General features: G+C 38.5%; 1 protein-coding gene across 6 annotated transcripts in view; it reads left to right on the top strand.

The window, feature by feature from the left end:
* tenm1 (teneurin transmembrane protein 1) overlaps positions 1-19,040 on the top strand; it is a 542,406-nt gene extending 523,366 nt beyond the window's left edge. For all 6 annotated transcript variants that reach the window (XM_087253398.1, XM_087253395.1, XM_087253397.1 and 3 more), the window contains 6 exons: positions 1,147-1,406; positions 6,696-6,986; positions 8,731-9,121; positions 11,578-12,798; positions 14,594-14,736; positions 16,228-19,040. In XM_087253398.1, the coding sequence (XP_087109524.1) occupies positions 1,147-1,406; positions 6,696-6,986; positions 8,731-9,121; positions 11,578-12,798; positions 14,594-14,736; positions 16,228-16,989 (3,068 nt within the window). In that variant the 3' untranslated portion in view covers positions 16,990-19,040. The remainder of the gene's footprint in view (positions 1-1,146; positions 1,407-6,695; positions 6,987-8,730; positions 9,122-11,577; positions 12,799-14,593; positions 14,737-16,227) is intronic.
* Positions 19,041-19,267: the final 227 nt, after the last annotated feature.

The following is a 19,267-nucleotide window of genomic DNA, read 5'->3' as shown; positions in this document are numbered from 1 at the left end:
TGAATTGCAGTTTCAGTTACTTCCGTATTTGCTTCACAAGGGAGAACAGGAGGTTGCTGCTTGGTCAAAACACGAGGCGTGCAGGGCACATAAGCAGCGTACAAAACGGTTGTGGCCGTTAGAAAAATCATTTAAAAAAGGTGCCTCTCAGCGCAAAATGCGCGTTCGGTGTGATCAGCCCCTTAAGCATTCAAAACACGAACTGTAGTCTCTCATATCTGCCAATAAGGATAATTTTTTTTTAATATAGAGCACTTCAGTTTTTTTAACCAGATCTCCTGACCAATCAGATGCTCTCTTGTATCTGAATGGTCTCTTCCTATTTACATGTTACAAAATGTTCACACCAAGGGTTTGGCTAAATGCTTGCATAAACGGTATGAGAGAATAATAATGTAAGGATGAGTCTCAGTAAGCTTAGATCCCAAAATGTACATGTTGTTGGTCAAAAATTTTGTGAGCTGTCTATTAGTAAAGTATTTTGATTTCAGTCAAATGATACAAGTAAATAATAATTTATTTAGAAACTTAGACCGATATGATTTCACTGTGGATCACCTTTTGGTCAGATGCCAAAATTCATCCTGTATCTCACAGTGTATTAGGAGTATTCTATAGCCACTGAGTGCACATCAGTTGTACACTCATTATTGCGGTGCATTATGGGAGGGATTAAGATTCTGTTATTAATTAATTTCTCTTGTTTCGTTTTGTTCCAAATTTCTAAGACCTTTGATTATCTTTGGACCACAAATTTAGACATTTTAGATGAAATTCGAGAGTTCTCTCATTCTTCATAAACAACAATGGTCGTTCTAAGCCCATATATAATTTTTAAAAACATCCTCAAAACAGTTCATATGCCTTCAGTGGTTCAATTGGGATATTATAAAGCTATGAGTATGTAAGTACCTTAATACACTCAAATGCTCTTGTGCACAATATACTGACACTGAGCAGAAGAAACTGTCAAATGAAGTCATTATACTGTATTAGTTTTATGTGCACACAAAAATATTCTTGAAGCTTCATAATATTTCGATTGAACCACTGAAGACGGACACATTGACTGTTTCAGTGATTTTTTGGTACCTTTCTGTACTTTGAATGAGTAAAATGCTTTTAAATCTCTTTGTGTCTGTTCAGCTCACTCTGTCAGTGTGTATGGTGTTCGAGATGACGGCTCTCTCTGGGTGACATATGCCAGCGGGATGGATGTTTCTCTCAGCACCGAACCAGCCGTGGCATCAGGGCTGTTGGCGGGGGCATCGGCAGGCCTCGTCCATCCCACTGTGGGAAGGTGCAACATCACCCTGCCAGGGGAACCAGCTCACAGCCTGATAGAGTGGAGACAGAGACGTGAACAGGCCAAAGGGAATTACACAGCATATGAGCGGAGATTGAGGGTAATGCACAGATACACACACAGCATATAAATGAAGACTGAGAGTGATAATAATAATGTGCAAGGGTACAATAGGATTTTACATCTCAAATTTCCTCAAGTGTGCGACACATTGTTCTAATAGTGAGCAACTATAGTTAAAAATCATTGTTGAGTTTTGATTGCTCATTAATGTTCATTTTCTCAGGTGTTTTTAACCCTAGTTACTTCCTGCTATTATCATATTAGTCAATCCGTCCTGTATTCTGTTTAGTCAGCTTTAAAATAAATATGAGTTTTGGAATTTGTGTGTAGTTTTGGTCAATGGAGACATTTAGGCATATTTTAGTTATTATGTGCAGTAGTTGCCTTTGATAATCAGATTACATTCATTCATTCATTTTCCTTCGGCTTAGTCCCTTATTTATCAGGGGTCACCACAGCGAAATGAATCGCCAGCTATTCCGGCATACGTTTTACTCAGTGAATGCCATTCTAGCTGCAACCCAGTACTGGGAAACGCCCATACACACACTCATACACTACAGCCAATTTAGTTTATTTAATTCACCTATACCACATGACATGGGGGAATCCAGAGCAACTGGATGAAACCCATGCGAACATGGGGTGAACTGGCCCATTTGGGAGTCAAACCAGCAACCTTATTGCTGTGAGGCGACAGTGCTAACCACTGAGCCACCGTGCCACCCTATTTTATTGTTGCAGCATAGGCTCATTCTAAAAACATAGCCCTATATATAAATTTATGGAAATCGCAAATTTTGCAGCGAGGAGGGTGGGTCAATCGATCGGTCAGTCAGTCATTCAGTCTACGCTTCCTCTGGTGGATTTACGCAAGAACAGCAGGTGCGAATGGCACTCGCAAAAGAAATTTGAGAACTCAAAAAGCATAAACAGTGACCTCTGGTGAATTCGTGAAAATAAAAACAGCAAAAAATAAAACACCTCCTGGGATGTATTTGGCGATCTCCAGAAAAGTATATAGTGGTACGTTTTCAGAATGAGCCTGGGTTGCATTTATTGATTGATTTTTTTTTTTATCTATTTCATCAACAATATTGTATGTTCATATAGTCATATAGAGTATTTAGTGTTTAGAGATGTCTTTCAACTCATCCTTGTTTACTTCGACATGAAAAAAATGTTGCAAACAAATACTTTTAATCTAAATATTCATTTATAAATTTCACACTATTACATACACTTGAAATAATATGATTATCTTGTGCTCAACGTTAGTAATAGATGTTAACAATAGTCGTTTGTGTATAATTATATTCAAGTGATGCAGTCACAGCAAACGCAGCATTCATCACTGAGGTCAAGTCAGTGAAATTGCTAGCCAAACGAGATCCCACTCTTTTTATTCATTCACAGCAAAAGACTTGCATTTTTTCCCCCTAATTTATTAAAAAAGATAAATCAATTTCTTCCAGCTTCGAAATTGAACCCGGGTCATTCAAAATGAAGAGTGCTAATCTTACCTCTGACACAGAGTATTTCTAATAATGCTGCAGACTGAGCCTTAATTAACACCATTGTGCGTTAAGCTTTAATTGCATGATTTCTTTGATACCCTATATTTAAGCTAGCTTTATTTATTTAATTTCGCTTATGCATTTTCTTCTTTAAAAGACGGAGGAAGCTCCAAACACTGGATATTGATTTTGTTCATTTGACGTGTTATTGAAACATACATTTAGAAATGACTGTTGTCTTTGGCCCTCTCCTCATTCAAGCTTTCTTCACAGAAGCTGTATGTACCTAACTATGAATAGCTGCCAATGTGGTTGCAGAGGGAACTGACTTTGCTTTAAGGGACTTTGGTACAGATAGGAGAAACAGACTCACTCTCTCTTAATATGCACCCCAGATACCACATAACAGGCTCCACACAGCCTTATACCCTGCATTTCACACGCTGTTCCAACTTCCCCTTAAAGTAAACTCCATAAATCTTTCTGTTCTCTGTTTCATTATCTGTAGAATTCGCTCTTACTCTGTTCAGTTTTACTTTTTGGTTGTGGAATTATTATTAGTGTGATTTACTGGCATTATGAGAAAAATACTGTAAATTATAACATAAAACATGACACAGTAGATTTCTTTGTTTGAATGAATACAGCTCACCAAATCTGTATTTATTTGATCAAAAATACAAAACCGCTGCTTTATTGTGAACTACTATTATACAGTAACTGAAAATAACTGGTAGTTTGTTTTTAAGTTTAAGTTTGTTAATTTGATATAACAATAGATGTTTATCAAGTGTTGCAGATTTTGCCTCTAGATATAGAGACTTTCAGACCACTTTATTGACTTTATTTTAAAATCATTCAGTACTTCTGCTTCTCCTTTGTTTTGAATTGAAACTATTTATTCATGTATTATTTATTTATTGGTTATTATTACTCAAAATAATAGAGATTTAGTTACATTCCAGTTTCTGAGTTTATTACATCTGAGAGACTACACTGTACTAAAATGTAAATACACTGCACTGTATGTATAGTTTTACTGTATTCAACCAACAATAAACCTAATTGAACTGACACACACACACACACACACACACACATATAATCAAGCCTTGAAGAATGTGATATTGATTAATAGCTGCTAAAACAGAGTTGCCAACTGTTTTCAATGGAAAATAGTTCAGCTGTTTGACATGCCACTAAATGTCGCTATTTATTGAATAATTTGCATATTACTAATGCCATCATGCCCTATTTGTATATGATTGTTTGATGTGTTTAATAAAGTGGTATTTATGTTTATGGTTTATACAGTTAAGCCCCGAATTGCTCATACCCCTGGTAAATTCTGACTTCTAAACAGACTTCTCCCTAAAGATAATAAGACACTGTATAAGAGGCATCATTTTTGGGGGAAAATTTATTTGTATATATGTACATGACCTGACAAAAGTATTGTCACCTATCCAAGTTTTAGGAACAACAAATAATAATTTGACTTCTAGTTGATCATTGGGTATCAGAAGTGGCTCATATGAAAGTCAAAGGCCTCTAGATTACGCTTATTTCACCAAAATAAAATATGATCATGTATTGATTTTTAATTATTTAAATTGTTTAGTAAGGCCTGACTTTGCTTAGACAAAAAGGTCTTGTCACTTAACAGAAATAATGTACAGTATAGAATATAAAGTCATGGTGCAGTGGAAAGAGAATTAATATTGTATGACTCCCATGAGCTTGGAGGACTGCATCCATACATCTCTGCAATGACTCAAAAAACTTATGAATAAAGTCATCTGGAATGGCAAAGAAATTGTTCTTGCAGGACTCCCAGAGTTCATCAAGATCTTTTGAATTCATCTTCAATGCCGCCTTCTTCATTTTACCCCAGACATGCTTAATAATGTTTATATCTGGTGACTGGGTTAGCCAAACCTGGAGCACCTTGACCTTCTTTGCTTTCAGGAACTTTAATGTGGAGGCTGAAGTATGAGAAGGAGCACTATCCTGCTGAACAATTTGCCCTCTTCTTTGGTTTGTAATGTAATGGGCAGCACAAATGCCGTGTTGGCTGTTGATGTTGCCATCCACTCTGCAGATCTCTTGCATGCCCCTATACTGAATGTAACCCCAAAACATTATTTTTCCTACGCCAAACTTGACTGATTTCTATGAGAATTTGGGGTCCATGTGGGTTCCAATAGATCTTCTGCAGTATTTGTGATGATTGGGATGCAGTTAAACAGATGATTCATTAGAAAAATCTACCTTCTGCCAATTTTCCAAATGATTAACTAGAAGTCAAGATATTATTTATGCTCTTACAGCTGGAATCGACGACAAGACTTTTGTCAGGCAGTGTAAATATAAATGTATGTATGTATAAACCCTTTTTAATGCATCATACAATCAGATTCAAATAGGACATTATGATGTTAGTAGTATGCAAATTGTCATCTAAGGACATTTTGTGACATTTCAAGCACAGCCTAACTACTTTCCATTGAAAGCAGATGGCAACACTGTTTTTAGCAGCCATTAATCAATATCACATCCTTCAGAAATGGGAAAAGATATGTAAAGTAAAATGCTAACAATATTTTTGTGAAAAACAAAATTTAATTTTCAAGATTCTTTGAATTACTTTTCAAACAAATATATAAAAAAACATTAATTATAAGCATCATCAAAAACCTATTTTAAAGTTGCAAAACCACAAATAATTGAATGTCAAATAAAAAAAAATCTCTAATTAACTGCATTGACACCGAGTCCTAGTAGAAAAGTTCTAAATGTAGACTTATATGTGAGACAGACATAAGACAACAATGGCGGATTCTCACTGTCTCTCATACGTTGACAGCTACAGACAATGTGCTGCAAGAAAATATCCTTTAACCTGACCCAATCTTTTTTTACCTGACACATTTCTTTCACAGTGATGTGGTTTATTCCAAGTTGAAACTTCAACAAGTTGGACATTCTCACTATAGCAGTTGTCTGGAAGTCTGGCACAGTGCAGTGTTATTGTGGACAAGCATTGCATTGTACTCTGTTGTGATACAAGCATGTTTTGCTTGTGTTTGTAATTCGGCTCCTTCTCATTAGGCTCACAGAATGACTCTGGTCGCAGGGGGGCATGTGTGTACGTTAGAACAATTAATTGTAAAGCTCAGAACCGGCTCAGCCAGGGGTCTGTTTTCTTTACCCAATTCTCAGCGTTGCAGGGTTTTATAATGATACGGGGATCACTGAATTAATGTTATTGGCCTAATTCCACCCTGCATGCGTTATTTGCAGTGTTCCCATTTACTTTTAAGATATTTTTTACTGAATATTGCATGCAAGGTCTCAGTTGGATGTTTTTCCCATTTGCCTAATTTCCAATTTGCTAGTGGACGCCACACCTCGCTGCCATAAAGGCCAGCCGCTCAATTACCGATTCTAATGTATTCAGACGAATTCTAACAGGCGTCTCTACAGGACATTATCTTTTTATGGGAGCAAAGTCTTCCTGAAGGTCTAGACTCTGCGGTAGCCTCTTTTCGGTGGGAGACGGATGAAGCGTTTCATCTGCATAGAGGCGGAATTTGATCTCAGTATCACAGAGTGAAATCTGGAGCTTCAAACTGTTCGAGACCGCTTGTCAATTCATTGATGTATATGCTGAATAACAGCTAGCCTTTCTCCCTCTGTGCCCCTGAGAAAGAAATGTTCTCCTTTTATTGCCAGTTTTATTGCGCACGTTAGTTCTGTGTACTCTGAAGTAATAAGATCATAAGTTTTACATTCTTTCTCTCATTCAGGCACACAACAGGAATGTGTTGTCTATAGACTATAGTCAAGAGAGCCGGGTGGGGAAGATCTACGATGACCATCGCAAGTTTACCCTGCGGGTTCAGTATGATGACAAGGGCAGGCCTGTGCTCTGGACACCCAGTAAATACAATCAAGTGCGAGTGTCGTACTCGAGTGAAGGCCTGGTCACCGGCATACAAAGGGGAAACTGGACAGAGCGCAGAGACTATGATAACGGACGAATCATCACACGGACCTGGGCTAATGGAAAGATCTGGAGCTACACTTTTTTGGAAAAGGTGTGTAGAGTATGTGTGAGAGAGGTGGGGATGTAATTGTCTAGGTAAATTTTATTCTAAAATGGAATTACAAAAATCACTATGTATTTATGTTTGTTTTTAATTATTATCATTATTATTAGTATTATAATTTTTTTTACCTTGGTTGTTCTTTTTTTTTAACTAAGTTCCTTTAGGAAGTTTTTCTTTACATTAAGTCTGATCCAGTTATTATTTCAGGGTCCTTAATTATTATTACAATAATGCAAATACATATAAAGTTGAAGTCAGAATTATCAGCCCCCCTGTTTATTTTTTCCCCAATTTCTGTTTAACGGAGAGAAAACATTTTTCAACAAATTTTTAGACGTAATAGTTTTAATAACTCATTTTTAATAACTGTTTTATTTTACCTTTGCCATGATCACAGTAAATACTGCTTTACTAGATATTTTTCAAGACACTTCTATGCAGCTTAAAGTGACATTCAAAGGCTTAACTAGGTTAATTAAGTTAACAAGGCAGGTTATCGTAATAAAAAATATAGGGTTAGGGTTTAAAAAAATATATAGCTTAAAGGGGCTAATAATTTTGTCCCTAAAATGGTGTTTAAAAAATTAAAACTACTTTTAATATAGCTAAAATAAAACAAATAAGACTTTTCTCAGGAAAAAATATTAAAATATTATTAGACATAATGTGAAAATTTCCTTGCTCTGTCAAACATCATTTAGGAAATATTTAAAAAAGACAAAAAAAATTGAAGGAGGACTAATAATTCTGACTTCAACTGTATATATTTCAAGTGATTTTCTAAAATGTTTTTAATGGAGTTAACTTGTTAACAAAGGTTCGGCGGTGGAACCAGTCACTTTGTCTCCTTAACCAATTACCTATTCCCTAAACTTATTTAAGGCAGACCAGCCCTCTAGCACTGTTCTTCTCCTTTTTTCAAACCAACTCTCCCTCCCTCTATTTCCCTGCTTCCCGTTCACAATCCTAGAACCCTCTCTTCACTCCTAGGTTGAATCAGGGGGTCCAATCACTCTACCAAACAGAGATGCTAACCCCACTCTGAGTCTCTTGGCATCATCGTAGGATGCCCGATCAACCTACCTACCAGTTCATTGTTTATCCTCTTACTTCCCTTCCCTTTCATCACACTGTTCTTTTACCATCCCCTTCCTTACTTGGATCCCTACAATAAAGTCTAGCACAAAGTGTGGCGTGGTCCATGCTGGTGAAACATAAATAAAATAAATACATAATAATAATAATAATAATTATATATTATATATATATATATATATATATATATATATATATATATATATATATATATATATATATATATATATATATATATATATTCTATATATATGTAAAATAGTTTAACCAGTTTTTTTGTATTCCCTTGTTTAATTGTAGTGATTTAAATGAACATTGAGAATTTTCTAATGTTTTACTGCTCTAGAAAAGTACTAAAATTGATAACAATGAGAATTGCAAATATATGTACTAACATCCATCTGTCTGTCTCTTTATCTCTCTATTTTATACAATGTGTTTTACCTGCTACTTTTTACACAAGGATTTAAACTAGCAGACAACAAAACTGCAGCATGCACAATAAACAGAACAATATCATCCACATCACAAATATAAGTACTGTTATGGCTATCTTTATAGTTTTCATTCCTGATGTGAACAGGCCTTTAGTCTTATCTAAATAGCCTCTCCATGTTCTTCTTCTTCTTCTTCTCAGTCTGTCCAGCTGTTGCTACACAGTCAGCGGCGCTATACGTTCGAGTACGATCAGACAGACTGTCTCCTATCAGTGACCCTTCCCAGTATGGTGAGGCACAGCTTGCAGACCTCTCTATCTGTGGGATACTACCGAAACACCTACACCCCTCCCGACTCGCCCACGTCCAGCTTCACGCAAGACTACGCTCATGATGGGCGCCTGCTGCAGAGCCTATATCTGGGCACGGGCAGACGGGTCATCTACAAATACAGTCGCGTCGCCCGGCTGGCTGAGATCCTCTATGACTCAACACTTGTTACCTTCACTTACGATGAGGCGACAGGAGCTGTTAAAACCATCCACCTGATGCACGAAGGATTCGTTTGCACCATACGCTACAGACAGACAGGTAAAAACAACACACTGACAATAAGTCATAGTGCATTAATCTTTCATAAGCCTTTTAGTGAATCACACACCGTTTCCAGGGATTTTAGTGCAGCGAGTTATCAGTGACGTTTAATTCATAAACAAAGCACTACTGCGATTGACTGAGAAAAGCGTACTGTAGTTCACCCAAAAATGACAATTCTGCAGTCATTTATTTACCCTTGACTTGTTCCAAACCAGTTTTTTTTTCTGTTGAACCCAAAAGAAGATATTTTGAAAAATGTTACGATTAATGGTTTTTGTTTTCCCTGCTATGGAAGTCAGTGGTTACAGGTTTCCAGTATGTTCATGTGAACAAGTCAAGGGTGAGTAAATGATGCCAGAATTTTTGGGTGAACTATCCTTTTAATTACTTCCTCATACTACAATGTAAAAACTATAACAATTACCTTACTATCTATTAATAAGTAGTAAATTGGATTTATTGAGACAAACATTCATTCATTCATTTTGGTTTTGGCTTAGTCCCTTTATTTATCAGGGGTCACCACAGCGGAATAAACCACTAACTTCTCCAGCATATGTTTTATTCAGCGGATGTCCTTCCAGCTGCAACCCATCACTGGGAATCACCCATACACTCTTATTTACACCCATACACTACCGACAATTTAACTAACCATATTCACTTAAAGCACATGTCTTTGGACTGTTGGGAAAACCAGAGCACACAAAGGAAACCCACGCCAACACGGGAATAACATGCAAACTACACACAGAAATGCTAACTGGCCCAGCCGAGGCTCAAACCAGCGACCTTCTTGCTGTGAGGCGACAGCAGTACCTACTGCACCACCGCGACACCTGAGACGATCATTTTAAAATAAGATAAAAATAAGCCTACCTAATAGAAGTGAATATGTGTTCCACATACTAAAGCTTTGCTTCACATTTTCCCCCATAATACTTCTTTCTTAAGTAGAAAACATGACAATTCTATACTCATTTACTCCTCCTTTACTTGTTCCTAGCCTATTAGAGTTTCTGTTTTTCTGCTGCATAGTATAATTTTTACTATGTATATAAATAATAATAACAGCTTACTTAATAGTAATACTGGTTTACCCCATTCTTCAAAATATCATCTTCTATGTTCAAGAGAAAACAAGAAAGTCATAGAGAAATAAAATAAATACTTAGAAGTATAAATGATACTATAAATTATATATGATATTGTTTTCTATCATATTTTGTATGGTGAGGGTCTACAAATTTTGATTTTGCATCTGCGCAAATGTTTATTGTGTTTGGTTGTGAATACAACTTAAGAAAACAAATCGTTTCAAATGTTTTACATGGTGCTTTACATGTTATTTATATAAAGATAAAACATTAATTTGCATAAAGATAAAATGTAGAAAACATGATCGAATGATATTAGAAAAAAAACAGCAAAAAAATAATGATTAAAAAAATACAAAAGGTGAATTTTAGAACTTTTGGGCCCTTTGGCTGGAATTGCTTAGGGCCCCAAAATCACTAAATCCACCCCTGGGCATGGGTTTCCTCCGGGTGATGCGGTCTCCCCCAGTCCAAACAAATGGCGTAGTGTGTGTGTGTGTGTGTGAGAGAGAGAGAATGCAAGAGTGTTAGGATGTCTCACACTACTTGGTTGCAGCTGGAAGGGCATACGCTGCATAAAACATAGTTCTGGAATTGTTGGTGGTCCATTCCGCTGTGGCAACCCCTGATAAATAAGGGACTAAGCCGAAGGAAAATGAATGAATAAATGAACATTCCTTTAGAGGTGGTATTAATAAAAAGGGAACGCTTTAGATTTTTTCACAATCCTGCTGTAAGTATTTTTGCTGTATATTCAAATGAAAGTGGTTTATATTTAATACGTTGCCATTTTTGGTTAATCCAGTGAATAAAATAGATTGACATACACTAATAGTCAACCGCAGTGTAAATGGTATAGCAAAATCTCTTCCCCTGACACATTTTTGCCAACACATTATCTTCACTGTCATCCAAATCAGCCCTAATTGACAGAAAAGTCAGATGAGCTGATTTTTTCACATATTTATCAAATTCCTGTAGCCGTGAACCAGGTGAAATGCTTAGATCAATTAGCTGAGAAACAGGAGCACCGTGGCATCTTTGCTCAAATAAATGGGTGAGGTGATAATCCTGTGAGACAGAGAGACGAGTAAGACGGGTGAGCGGTCAGACAGGTAAACAGGTTATACTCTTCCACCAATAAACATACAGGCTGACATTTAATCTTCCTTTTGTCACTTGGCTTGCACTCCCCTCCTGCTTGGCTGATCTAAAAGCGCTTTGAATCACAATCAGCCGTCTGACAGTGGCGGAGTTCATCCTATCTCACACTGTGGCAAAACTGACTCGTGTTTTACCTCACCTCTGTCTGGCTCTCTGCTAACTTCTTTCCACTCTGTTTCTCGCATTCAGGTCCTCTGGTGAGCAGACAAATATACCGTTTCAGCGAAGAAGGATTGGTTAACGCTCGCTTTGACTACAGTTACAACAACTTCAGGGTCACCAGCATGCAAGCTATGATCAACGAAACACCTCTTCCTATTGACCTCTACCGATATGTGGACGTGTCTGGACGTATCGAGCAATTCGGGAAGTTCAGCGTCATCAACTATGACTTGAACCAGGTCATCACCACACATGCCATGAAGCACACTAAAATCTTCAATCCCAATGGGCAAGTGATCGAGGTTCAGTATGAGATTCTGAAATCCATTGCCTACTGGATGACGCTGCAGTACGACAGCATGGGACGTGTCACAAACTGCGATATTCGCATTGGTGTGGACAGCAACATCACACGGTACGCATATGAGTATGATGCCGATGGCCAATTGCAGACGGTTGCCATTAATGACCGCCCACAGTGGCGTTACAGCTACGACCTGAATGGAAACATCAATTTACTGAGTCACGGCAACAGTGCGCGATTGACACCATTGCGTTACGATCTTCGAGATCGTATCACGCGGCTTGGAGAAATCCAGTATCGCACTGATGAAGATGGGTTCTTGCGTCTTCGAGGCAACTTACTCTTTGATTACGGTTCGAATGGACTGCTAATGGGTGCCTATGATCGGGACAGTGAGCAGAGAGTGTGGTACCGTTACGATGGGCTTGGGAGGAGAGTGGCCAGTCGCTCTAGTGACGGAGCACAGCTGCAGTTCTTCTATGCCGATCTGATGGAACCGACGCGGGTGACGCACCTTTACAACCACAGCAGCGCAGAGATCACCTCCCTCTATTATGACCTACAGGGACATCTCATCGCAATGGAAATGAGCAGCGGCGAGGAATTCTACATAGCGTGTGACAATGCTGGAACTCCACTTGCGGTTTTCAGTAGCCGTGGCCATGTGGTGAAGGAAGTTCGGTACACACCGTATGGAGATGTTTACCGGGACTCCAATCCTACCTTTTCTCTGATCTTCGGATTTCAGGGCGGCCTCTATGACCCTTTCACTAGGCTGGTGCATCTTGGTCGGCGCGACTATGATGTCGTAGCTGGCAGATGGACGACGCCTAATCACGAATTGTGGGCGGAGTTGAGTGTCAATCCCAAGCCATTTAATCTATATGCATTTAAGAACAACTACCCTCTAGGACACCTACAGGATATAACCAAGTTTACAACAGGTGAGACAGATTTGTGACCTGTCGCCCAGTGTTTAATGTAGAGCTGCATGATATTGGAAAAATCTGATATTGCAATATTTTATTTTTCTCTGATGAATGCTGCGATATGAATACGATTTCACAAGATATTTTGAATAGCTCTATTTGGCATTTTTCTGGAGAGTATTTTTGTATTCAGGTACAGAACTTTGCTTTGTCTCAATTCTAAGCAAAATATTCTTAGATCAAGTAAAACTATTGTTTCTTTTTCACCTTTTAAAGCTGTTTGGACAGACATGTGTGTATGTGTAGTGTATAGCCCATCATATTGGGGTTATATATACACACCCAGTCCTTTTTTTTTTTAAATTTAACAATATAAAAACGGTGGATTAATTGGAGCAGTTTTTTAAACTGACCGCAACTTGACGTAGGAGTGCGGTCCCCCGCCCACCAATATTGATTGACAGCTGTGTATTAACATGTCTCCTTAGTAACGCATAAAATTATATCAACAAGACAGGTCGTGCGCATAGCAACTGGGAATAAAAGGTCTGTTCAGTTTGCTAGGATCATCAACCATCATCAAATGTGATCAGGAGTGAGTTTTACATGTTTAAAATGTTTTAAAACAGTGCATAATGAATTACAGCGATTTACTACAGATTCACTTCATCAGCACAGCCGCAAATCAGTACAATTATAAAAGAAGACGCTTCAATCCCAGTTTGTGGACGTTAAATCAGGTTTATTTTGTACATTAACATAACAGATATTCATACAGCAGTAGAGATTACCCTGTAACCTGTCTATATGCGTGCAAAAAGAGTGCAAAGCTAAACGCGTGTGCTGTGTGCTGTGTGTGTGTGTGTGTGTGTGTGTGTGTGTGTGTGTGTGTGTGTGTGTGTGTGTGTGTGTGTGTGTGTGTATGTGACTGTGCTATGTCATACCTGTCAACATTGCGATGTGAAAATAAGGGATTTGATCACCATAATAAGGGACCCTTACATTACATTTTAAATTAAAATCAGTTTTTCTGACTGGATTCCTGTGTTTTCAGTGTTAGAACTAACAGGGCACCATTGACCTTGAATGTACTTGGTGCTCAAACTAAGCTAAAGCAATCTTCACTAATAAAGTAATCTTCAGGGAAGCCTTACCCTGACAGGCTGTGCACATAGTGTGTCCAGTTGTATCAGATTCACTTGTTCATTGTGTAGAAATTAGAAGCAGAGGTGATAGCCAGTCAGGTGAAACAAATGTCAAGCGTGTGGTTTGGCTTTGTGAGCTGTGATTGTGCTTTTATGCCAGTGACATTTCCCTAAGGAGAAAGGAACAGCCGAAAAATAGCACATGGCAGAGCTGAGATTCATTAGCCAAAGCAACTTGCTGCAGATTAATTACTATGACAGCTTCCCTCAAGCTAACTAGGGTCAAGTGTCTTGCTTGAGGCTACACTGGCATTAGAACAAGATCTCCGTAACCTCAGGGTGAACTCTATTTTAGAGTTCCCCTCCTAATTTTAACTATTAATCTACAACGATCCTGATGTATATACAGAACAAAAAGATTAACTCAATTGTAAATATTTAGTATTTTGAACAGTCCTGAGTCCTGAGACAAAATAAAGTACAAATGCACTCTATAAAGAGATAAGTCTTGAGATCAGATACAAGTTGACACATTCAAAAGACTGTATTTTTGGGATTTTTTGCTTCTACATGAGCAAAGAGTTCCTTTTGAAATCTGTAAACCATCTAAGAAAGTAACCTTTCGGGTTTTCTTTGTGAACATTAAACAAATATTTTCTGTGCAGATATCAGTAGCTGGCTGCAGCTTTTTGGGTTCCAGCTTCATAATGTGGTTCCAGGTTTTCCCAAACCAAAAGTGGAGAACACCGAGCAAACATATGAGATGATGGCCACACAGATCCGCACACAAACCTGGGACACCAGCAAGGTGAGATAAGTTTTTTCATAGTGAAGCAACCCTCAACATCAGAAGTGAGTGTAGTCTTAAAGAATAGTTAGCATAAAAGTGATTTTATTATTTTTGTTGTATACATTTTTGATCAATTTGCATTTGTTATGTGGAACAGTAACAATATTGGTTTATACTTCCCTCTGGGGAAAAAAAAAGAAAATTAATCAGGAATTGATTCCATGTTACATCATGACCAAAAAGCACAATAAAAGTATATTAAGACTATTTTGTAAGCTGCATTGCAAGCATCATCTGTGGTTGCAATATCATATTTGTGAATCATTTAAGTCAAGTATTTTCAGTGAAACAATTCACAAACCTTAATTTACTGCAGTCCACTCAGTGATTCAATCAAGTCACATGATTTAGGCCCAATCCCAATTCTACCCCTTAGCTCTTCCCCTTACCCCTTCTCTTTGTTTTGTGTGTTCCCGTGAAGTGGTAAGGTTGTCTTAACTCTCTTTAGCTTGAAGGCGTAGGGCTAAAGGGAAGAGAGGCTGGAAATGACCTTTTTACAGTGTCTGGTATAATGTTAATGTTGTTTTCGTGTGTTTACATAGATGAACATGGCCACACACTGAAAAAAGTGTTGCATGCAGATTTGTTGCAAACAATTTATTTGTGTTGAATTTAAACAATCAAATTAAGTTGAATAATGTTCAACTTAATTTGTTTGTTTAAATTTAACACAAATAAATTGTTTACAACCACTTAATGTAAAAAAATTTAGTAAATTCAAGGAATCGTCTCTGAATTATTTTTTTCAGTGCAGTGTAAGGGCCTACTCACACTATGCCATCCGTACCGTGCCCTGGCCCGGTTGGAAGAGGTGTGCCTGAGTGCGGTTCACTTGGGCTTTGGCACGGTACGCTTGTGTGTGAGTGCAAAACGCGCCAAAGCCCGAAACTGAAAGCGAGACATGACTTTTAAGGGGCTGTTTCATATTGATTTATTAATATGACATTCTTACTGTTTAATGAACGCAAACTGCCGTAGTTTATTAAAGACACAAACCCTTTACTGCTCGACAGCTGCGCGCCTTCAGCAGACCTCCTCATTCCTGCAGCATGAGAGCTTTATGATTGTTTATGAGCGCCAAAAGTGGCGGATCTGTTCGGTACTGTTCAGTACAGTTACAATCTTATTGCCATCTTAGATCGTTATGATAACATGATATATCCCTTCAGTGATTTCCTCAAGATAAATACCAAAAGCTAAAGCAAATGGAATAACTAGAGCAATGGCGATCCTCTGATCTCATATGAAGAGCTCACAATAATATATGATGACGTGTGCAGGTGCTATAGTGGTGTCCCATTTCTTATGGGTAAATTTTGAAGCCCTTCACACTCTGTTTCAAGGGCCAATGGGGAAAGGGTAGGGGTACAAAAATAGAATTGGGATTGAGCCTTAATATTTAGCACTAATCAAACAATAACTGTTTCCTAACATTTCCTCCTACCTCAGATTGTGCTTGGCATCCAGTGTGACCTTCAGAAGAACTTGAAAAACTTCATTTCATTGGATCGCCTCCCCATGACACCAGCCAATGGGAAAATTGGAGGCCGACAAGGCCGCAGGCCAATTTTCTCTGCCCTATCTTCAATATTTGGCAAAGGTGTGAAATTCGCTATTCGTGATGGAGTGGTGGCGACTGAGATCATCGGTGTGGCGAGTGAGGATAGTCGCCGTGTGGCAGCAGTACTGAACAGTGCCATATATCTGCGTGGCCTTCATTTCACAGTAGAAGGCCGTGACACCCACTATTTCACCAAGGCTGGCCCTCTGGAGGCAGATCTGGGAGTGGCAGGGGGCGGAGCTGGAGGCGGAGTTAGAGTGTTGGAGAATGGCGTAAACGTCTCAGTGTCCCAAATCAGCGCTATGGTTGGAGGGGAAATGCGGCGTTTCGCTGACATTGTGCTTCAGCAGGGAGCGCTTAGCTTTAACATCCGTTACGGAGCATCACCAGAGGAGGAGCGCACACGCGTGCTGGATGCAGCGCGAATACGAGCTGTGCAAGGGGCGTGGCTGCGGGAGCAGAAGAGGGTCCTGGAGGGGGATGGTGGAAGTTTGGCTTGGACTGATAAGGAAAAGGATGAGCTCATCGCAGAGGGCCACGTCTCAGGGTATGATGGCTTTTACGCTCTGCCTGTTGAACAACACCCTGAGCTAGCAGACAGCCCCTTCAACATTCACCTGATCAGACATGTGGAAACTGGTCGCAGGTAACAGCGGCACATCAGCACACCTCTACACGCCCACACACCCCTTTATACACTCGGAGCTACCACATATCTCTTCAGCTTTTTCTAGAACCCCAACCAAACAAAGCGAGAAAGACTCTATTGCCTTTAAAATGTGACAAATGATGGTATTGTTTTTGATTTTGCATTCGTTGATGCACTCTTAGCAAGTTCAGATTCCTGTTTTTCGATTTAGTTTGGTCGATTTCGTTTGAAGTCTTTCTTGTTTTACAGTGGCTTAACCGTTCTTACTACAGAACAAGCCTTGCTTGCCAATCTGAGGACACAGAGAACGACTGATCTGTGACTGTTCTGGACATGCATTAAAGAGTCTTCATCTCTACACATGCTGATTCTCTCACTTGAGCGTGTACAGTAATCATACGACTTAATGGGAATGTTGAGTCAAACTGGTAATGGCATTAAATCTTGCAAACCTGAGGGGCTTTCTTGAGTGCTCTGTTGAATGTTTCTCTCCAAATTGTCAGCATTCTGGGATTTACGTAGAAGGCTTTCAGAGCCCTCGCAGTTCAAATGACCTTCCAGAAATGGAGCTCTGTGACTGTCAAATTCACAAGCGCTTTGAGAAGCGTCTGACTCGAAAGTGTCACAAAACTGAACCCTCGGGCTGCAAGAGATTCACAGTGTTTGGAGTCTTGGCAAGAGCTCACCACCATCTTGTGTTGTTTCTGCTTAATCAGTGTTGACGAAGCTGAGAGAATTACACCGCTGCTGTGGAAGACAAATGTGTCCATTTTTTTTACTCTAACTGTACAGTTAATTTTTGTTTGTTTTTGTTTTTTCAAATGTAGAAATCAAAAAAAAAAATGTGTATGTGGAAATTGTGCCTTCCTGGTCTGCTAGAAACGATCACATGAAACGGGCTTAGACATATCATTCATACTTCAGTATTCATCACATGCCTTAGTTTTAAGTGTCTTGTTTTAGTTAGTATTTATTTATGTTTTGATGTGGTGGGGTTTGGCTAGCGGGAGCCAAAAAAACGTGAATGCTAATGCCTGTGAGGTGAATTCTTGTAAACATCCCCCAGGATATAAACACCGTGGCATCCCTGTTTACAGTTAATATGCTGCTCTCTTTTATTTATTCTCATGTGATTTTGCACATTTTCTGTTGCTTTTGTTTTTGCTGTGCACTTAATGTGAAACTCACTTCACGTGTTTGTCATTTCGCTTTCGAAACAAGTGTCAGAGCTCCAGCGTTTTGGATTCCTCCAATACTTTGACAGGTCCCTTTTTTTTTTTTTTTCTTTGATCCCTCTCGAAACTCGTGGGAGGCCTGAGGAGGAAGATGTGTAGGGAAATGAAAGAATCACCTGCTGAAGATGGGTATTTTTGTCTTTTCCAAACTATTAAAGTCTGCAGCACTGTGGGTAGACGTTCTGTGTGTAGGACTCTTGATATGGACTTGTACATCATTAATGGACTATTGTAGACTGTTTATAGATACTGGACTATTTATACATGACACTCAAGAGAATTAGGAGTAAATGTATTTTCTTGTGAATTCTGTGGATATGCTGTACCATCAAGCTTTGTAACCTTAATCTGAGATATATATTTGCACTGAATATAAGGTGAAGAGAGAAACGCGCTAGACTGAATTTTTAGAGAGTGCAAATATTTGACAGATTTGTGAGAGAGTTGCTCTGAAGGCACATTTGGTTTCCGACATTTTGCAAATTTCAACTGAAGTACGATTATGTTGCACGATGAAAAAAAAAATTGTGGCGGAAATATTTTTCTTTTTATCTTAGTTTGCATCTTTGTCATAATCACAATCATCGCTGAAGTGAAAAAGGAATATGTAATTTTTTCCATGATCAAATCATCTTCCTCTCTACAAAGAACTTAAAAAAACAAACTTCAGTGTCCTCTCTTTGGCCAAACGAGTTCCTGTGGTGTATATTTGGCTGATAGGCTTTATGTACACAGATTAATGCAGTTTGTTAAACATGCCTATTTAAAAACAAGTACTTTGGGCAGTGGCCTTTTATAAATAAAAATGCAAATTTAACTCTTTCTTTTGTGATTTATTAATAATCAGTATGTGTTACCGGAAACATAAGCTGCAGCATTCAAAAGCTGGTTCATTATGTTAGCTAAAACAATCACAAATATATTTAAAAAATAGACCATGTCAACTCTTTTGTCTCAATTTAATATCAAAATACATTATTTTCATTCAAAATAATTTTGTCTTTACAGTGTGTTTGCAGAAATCTGACGTTTCATTAAAATTTG

Source organism: Danio rerio, chromosome 5 (genome assembly GCF_052040795.2).
Source record: "Danio rerio strain M-AB ecotype USA chromosome 5, GRCz13ab, whole genome shotgun sequence".
In the NCBI taxonomy this organism is placed as follows: Eukaryota; Metazoa; Chordata; class Actinopteri; order Cypriniformes; family Danionidae; genus Danio; species Danio rerio.
Note: the sequence above shows the minus strand (reverse complement) of the source record. Positions and strands in the feature narration are given on the sequence as shown.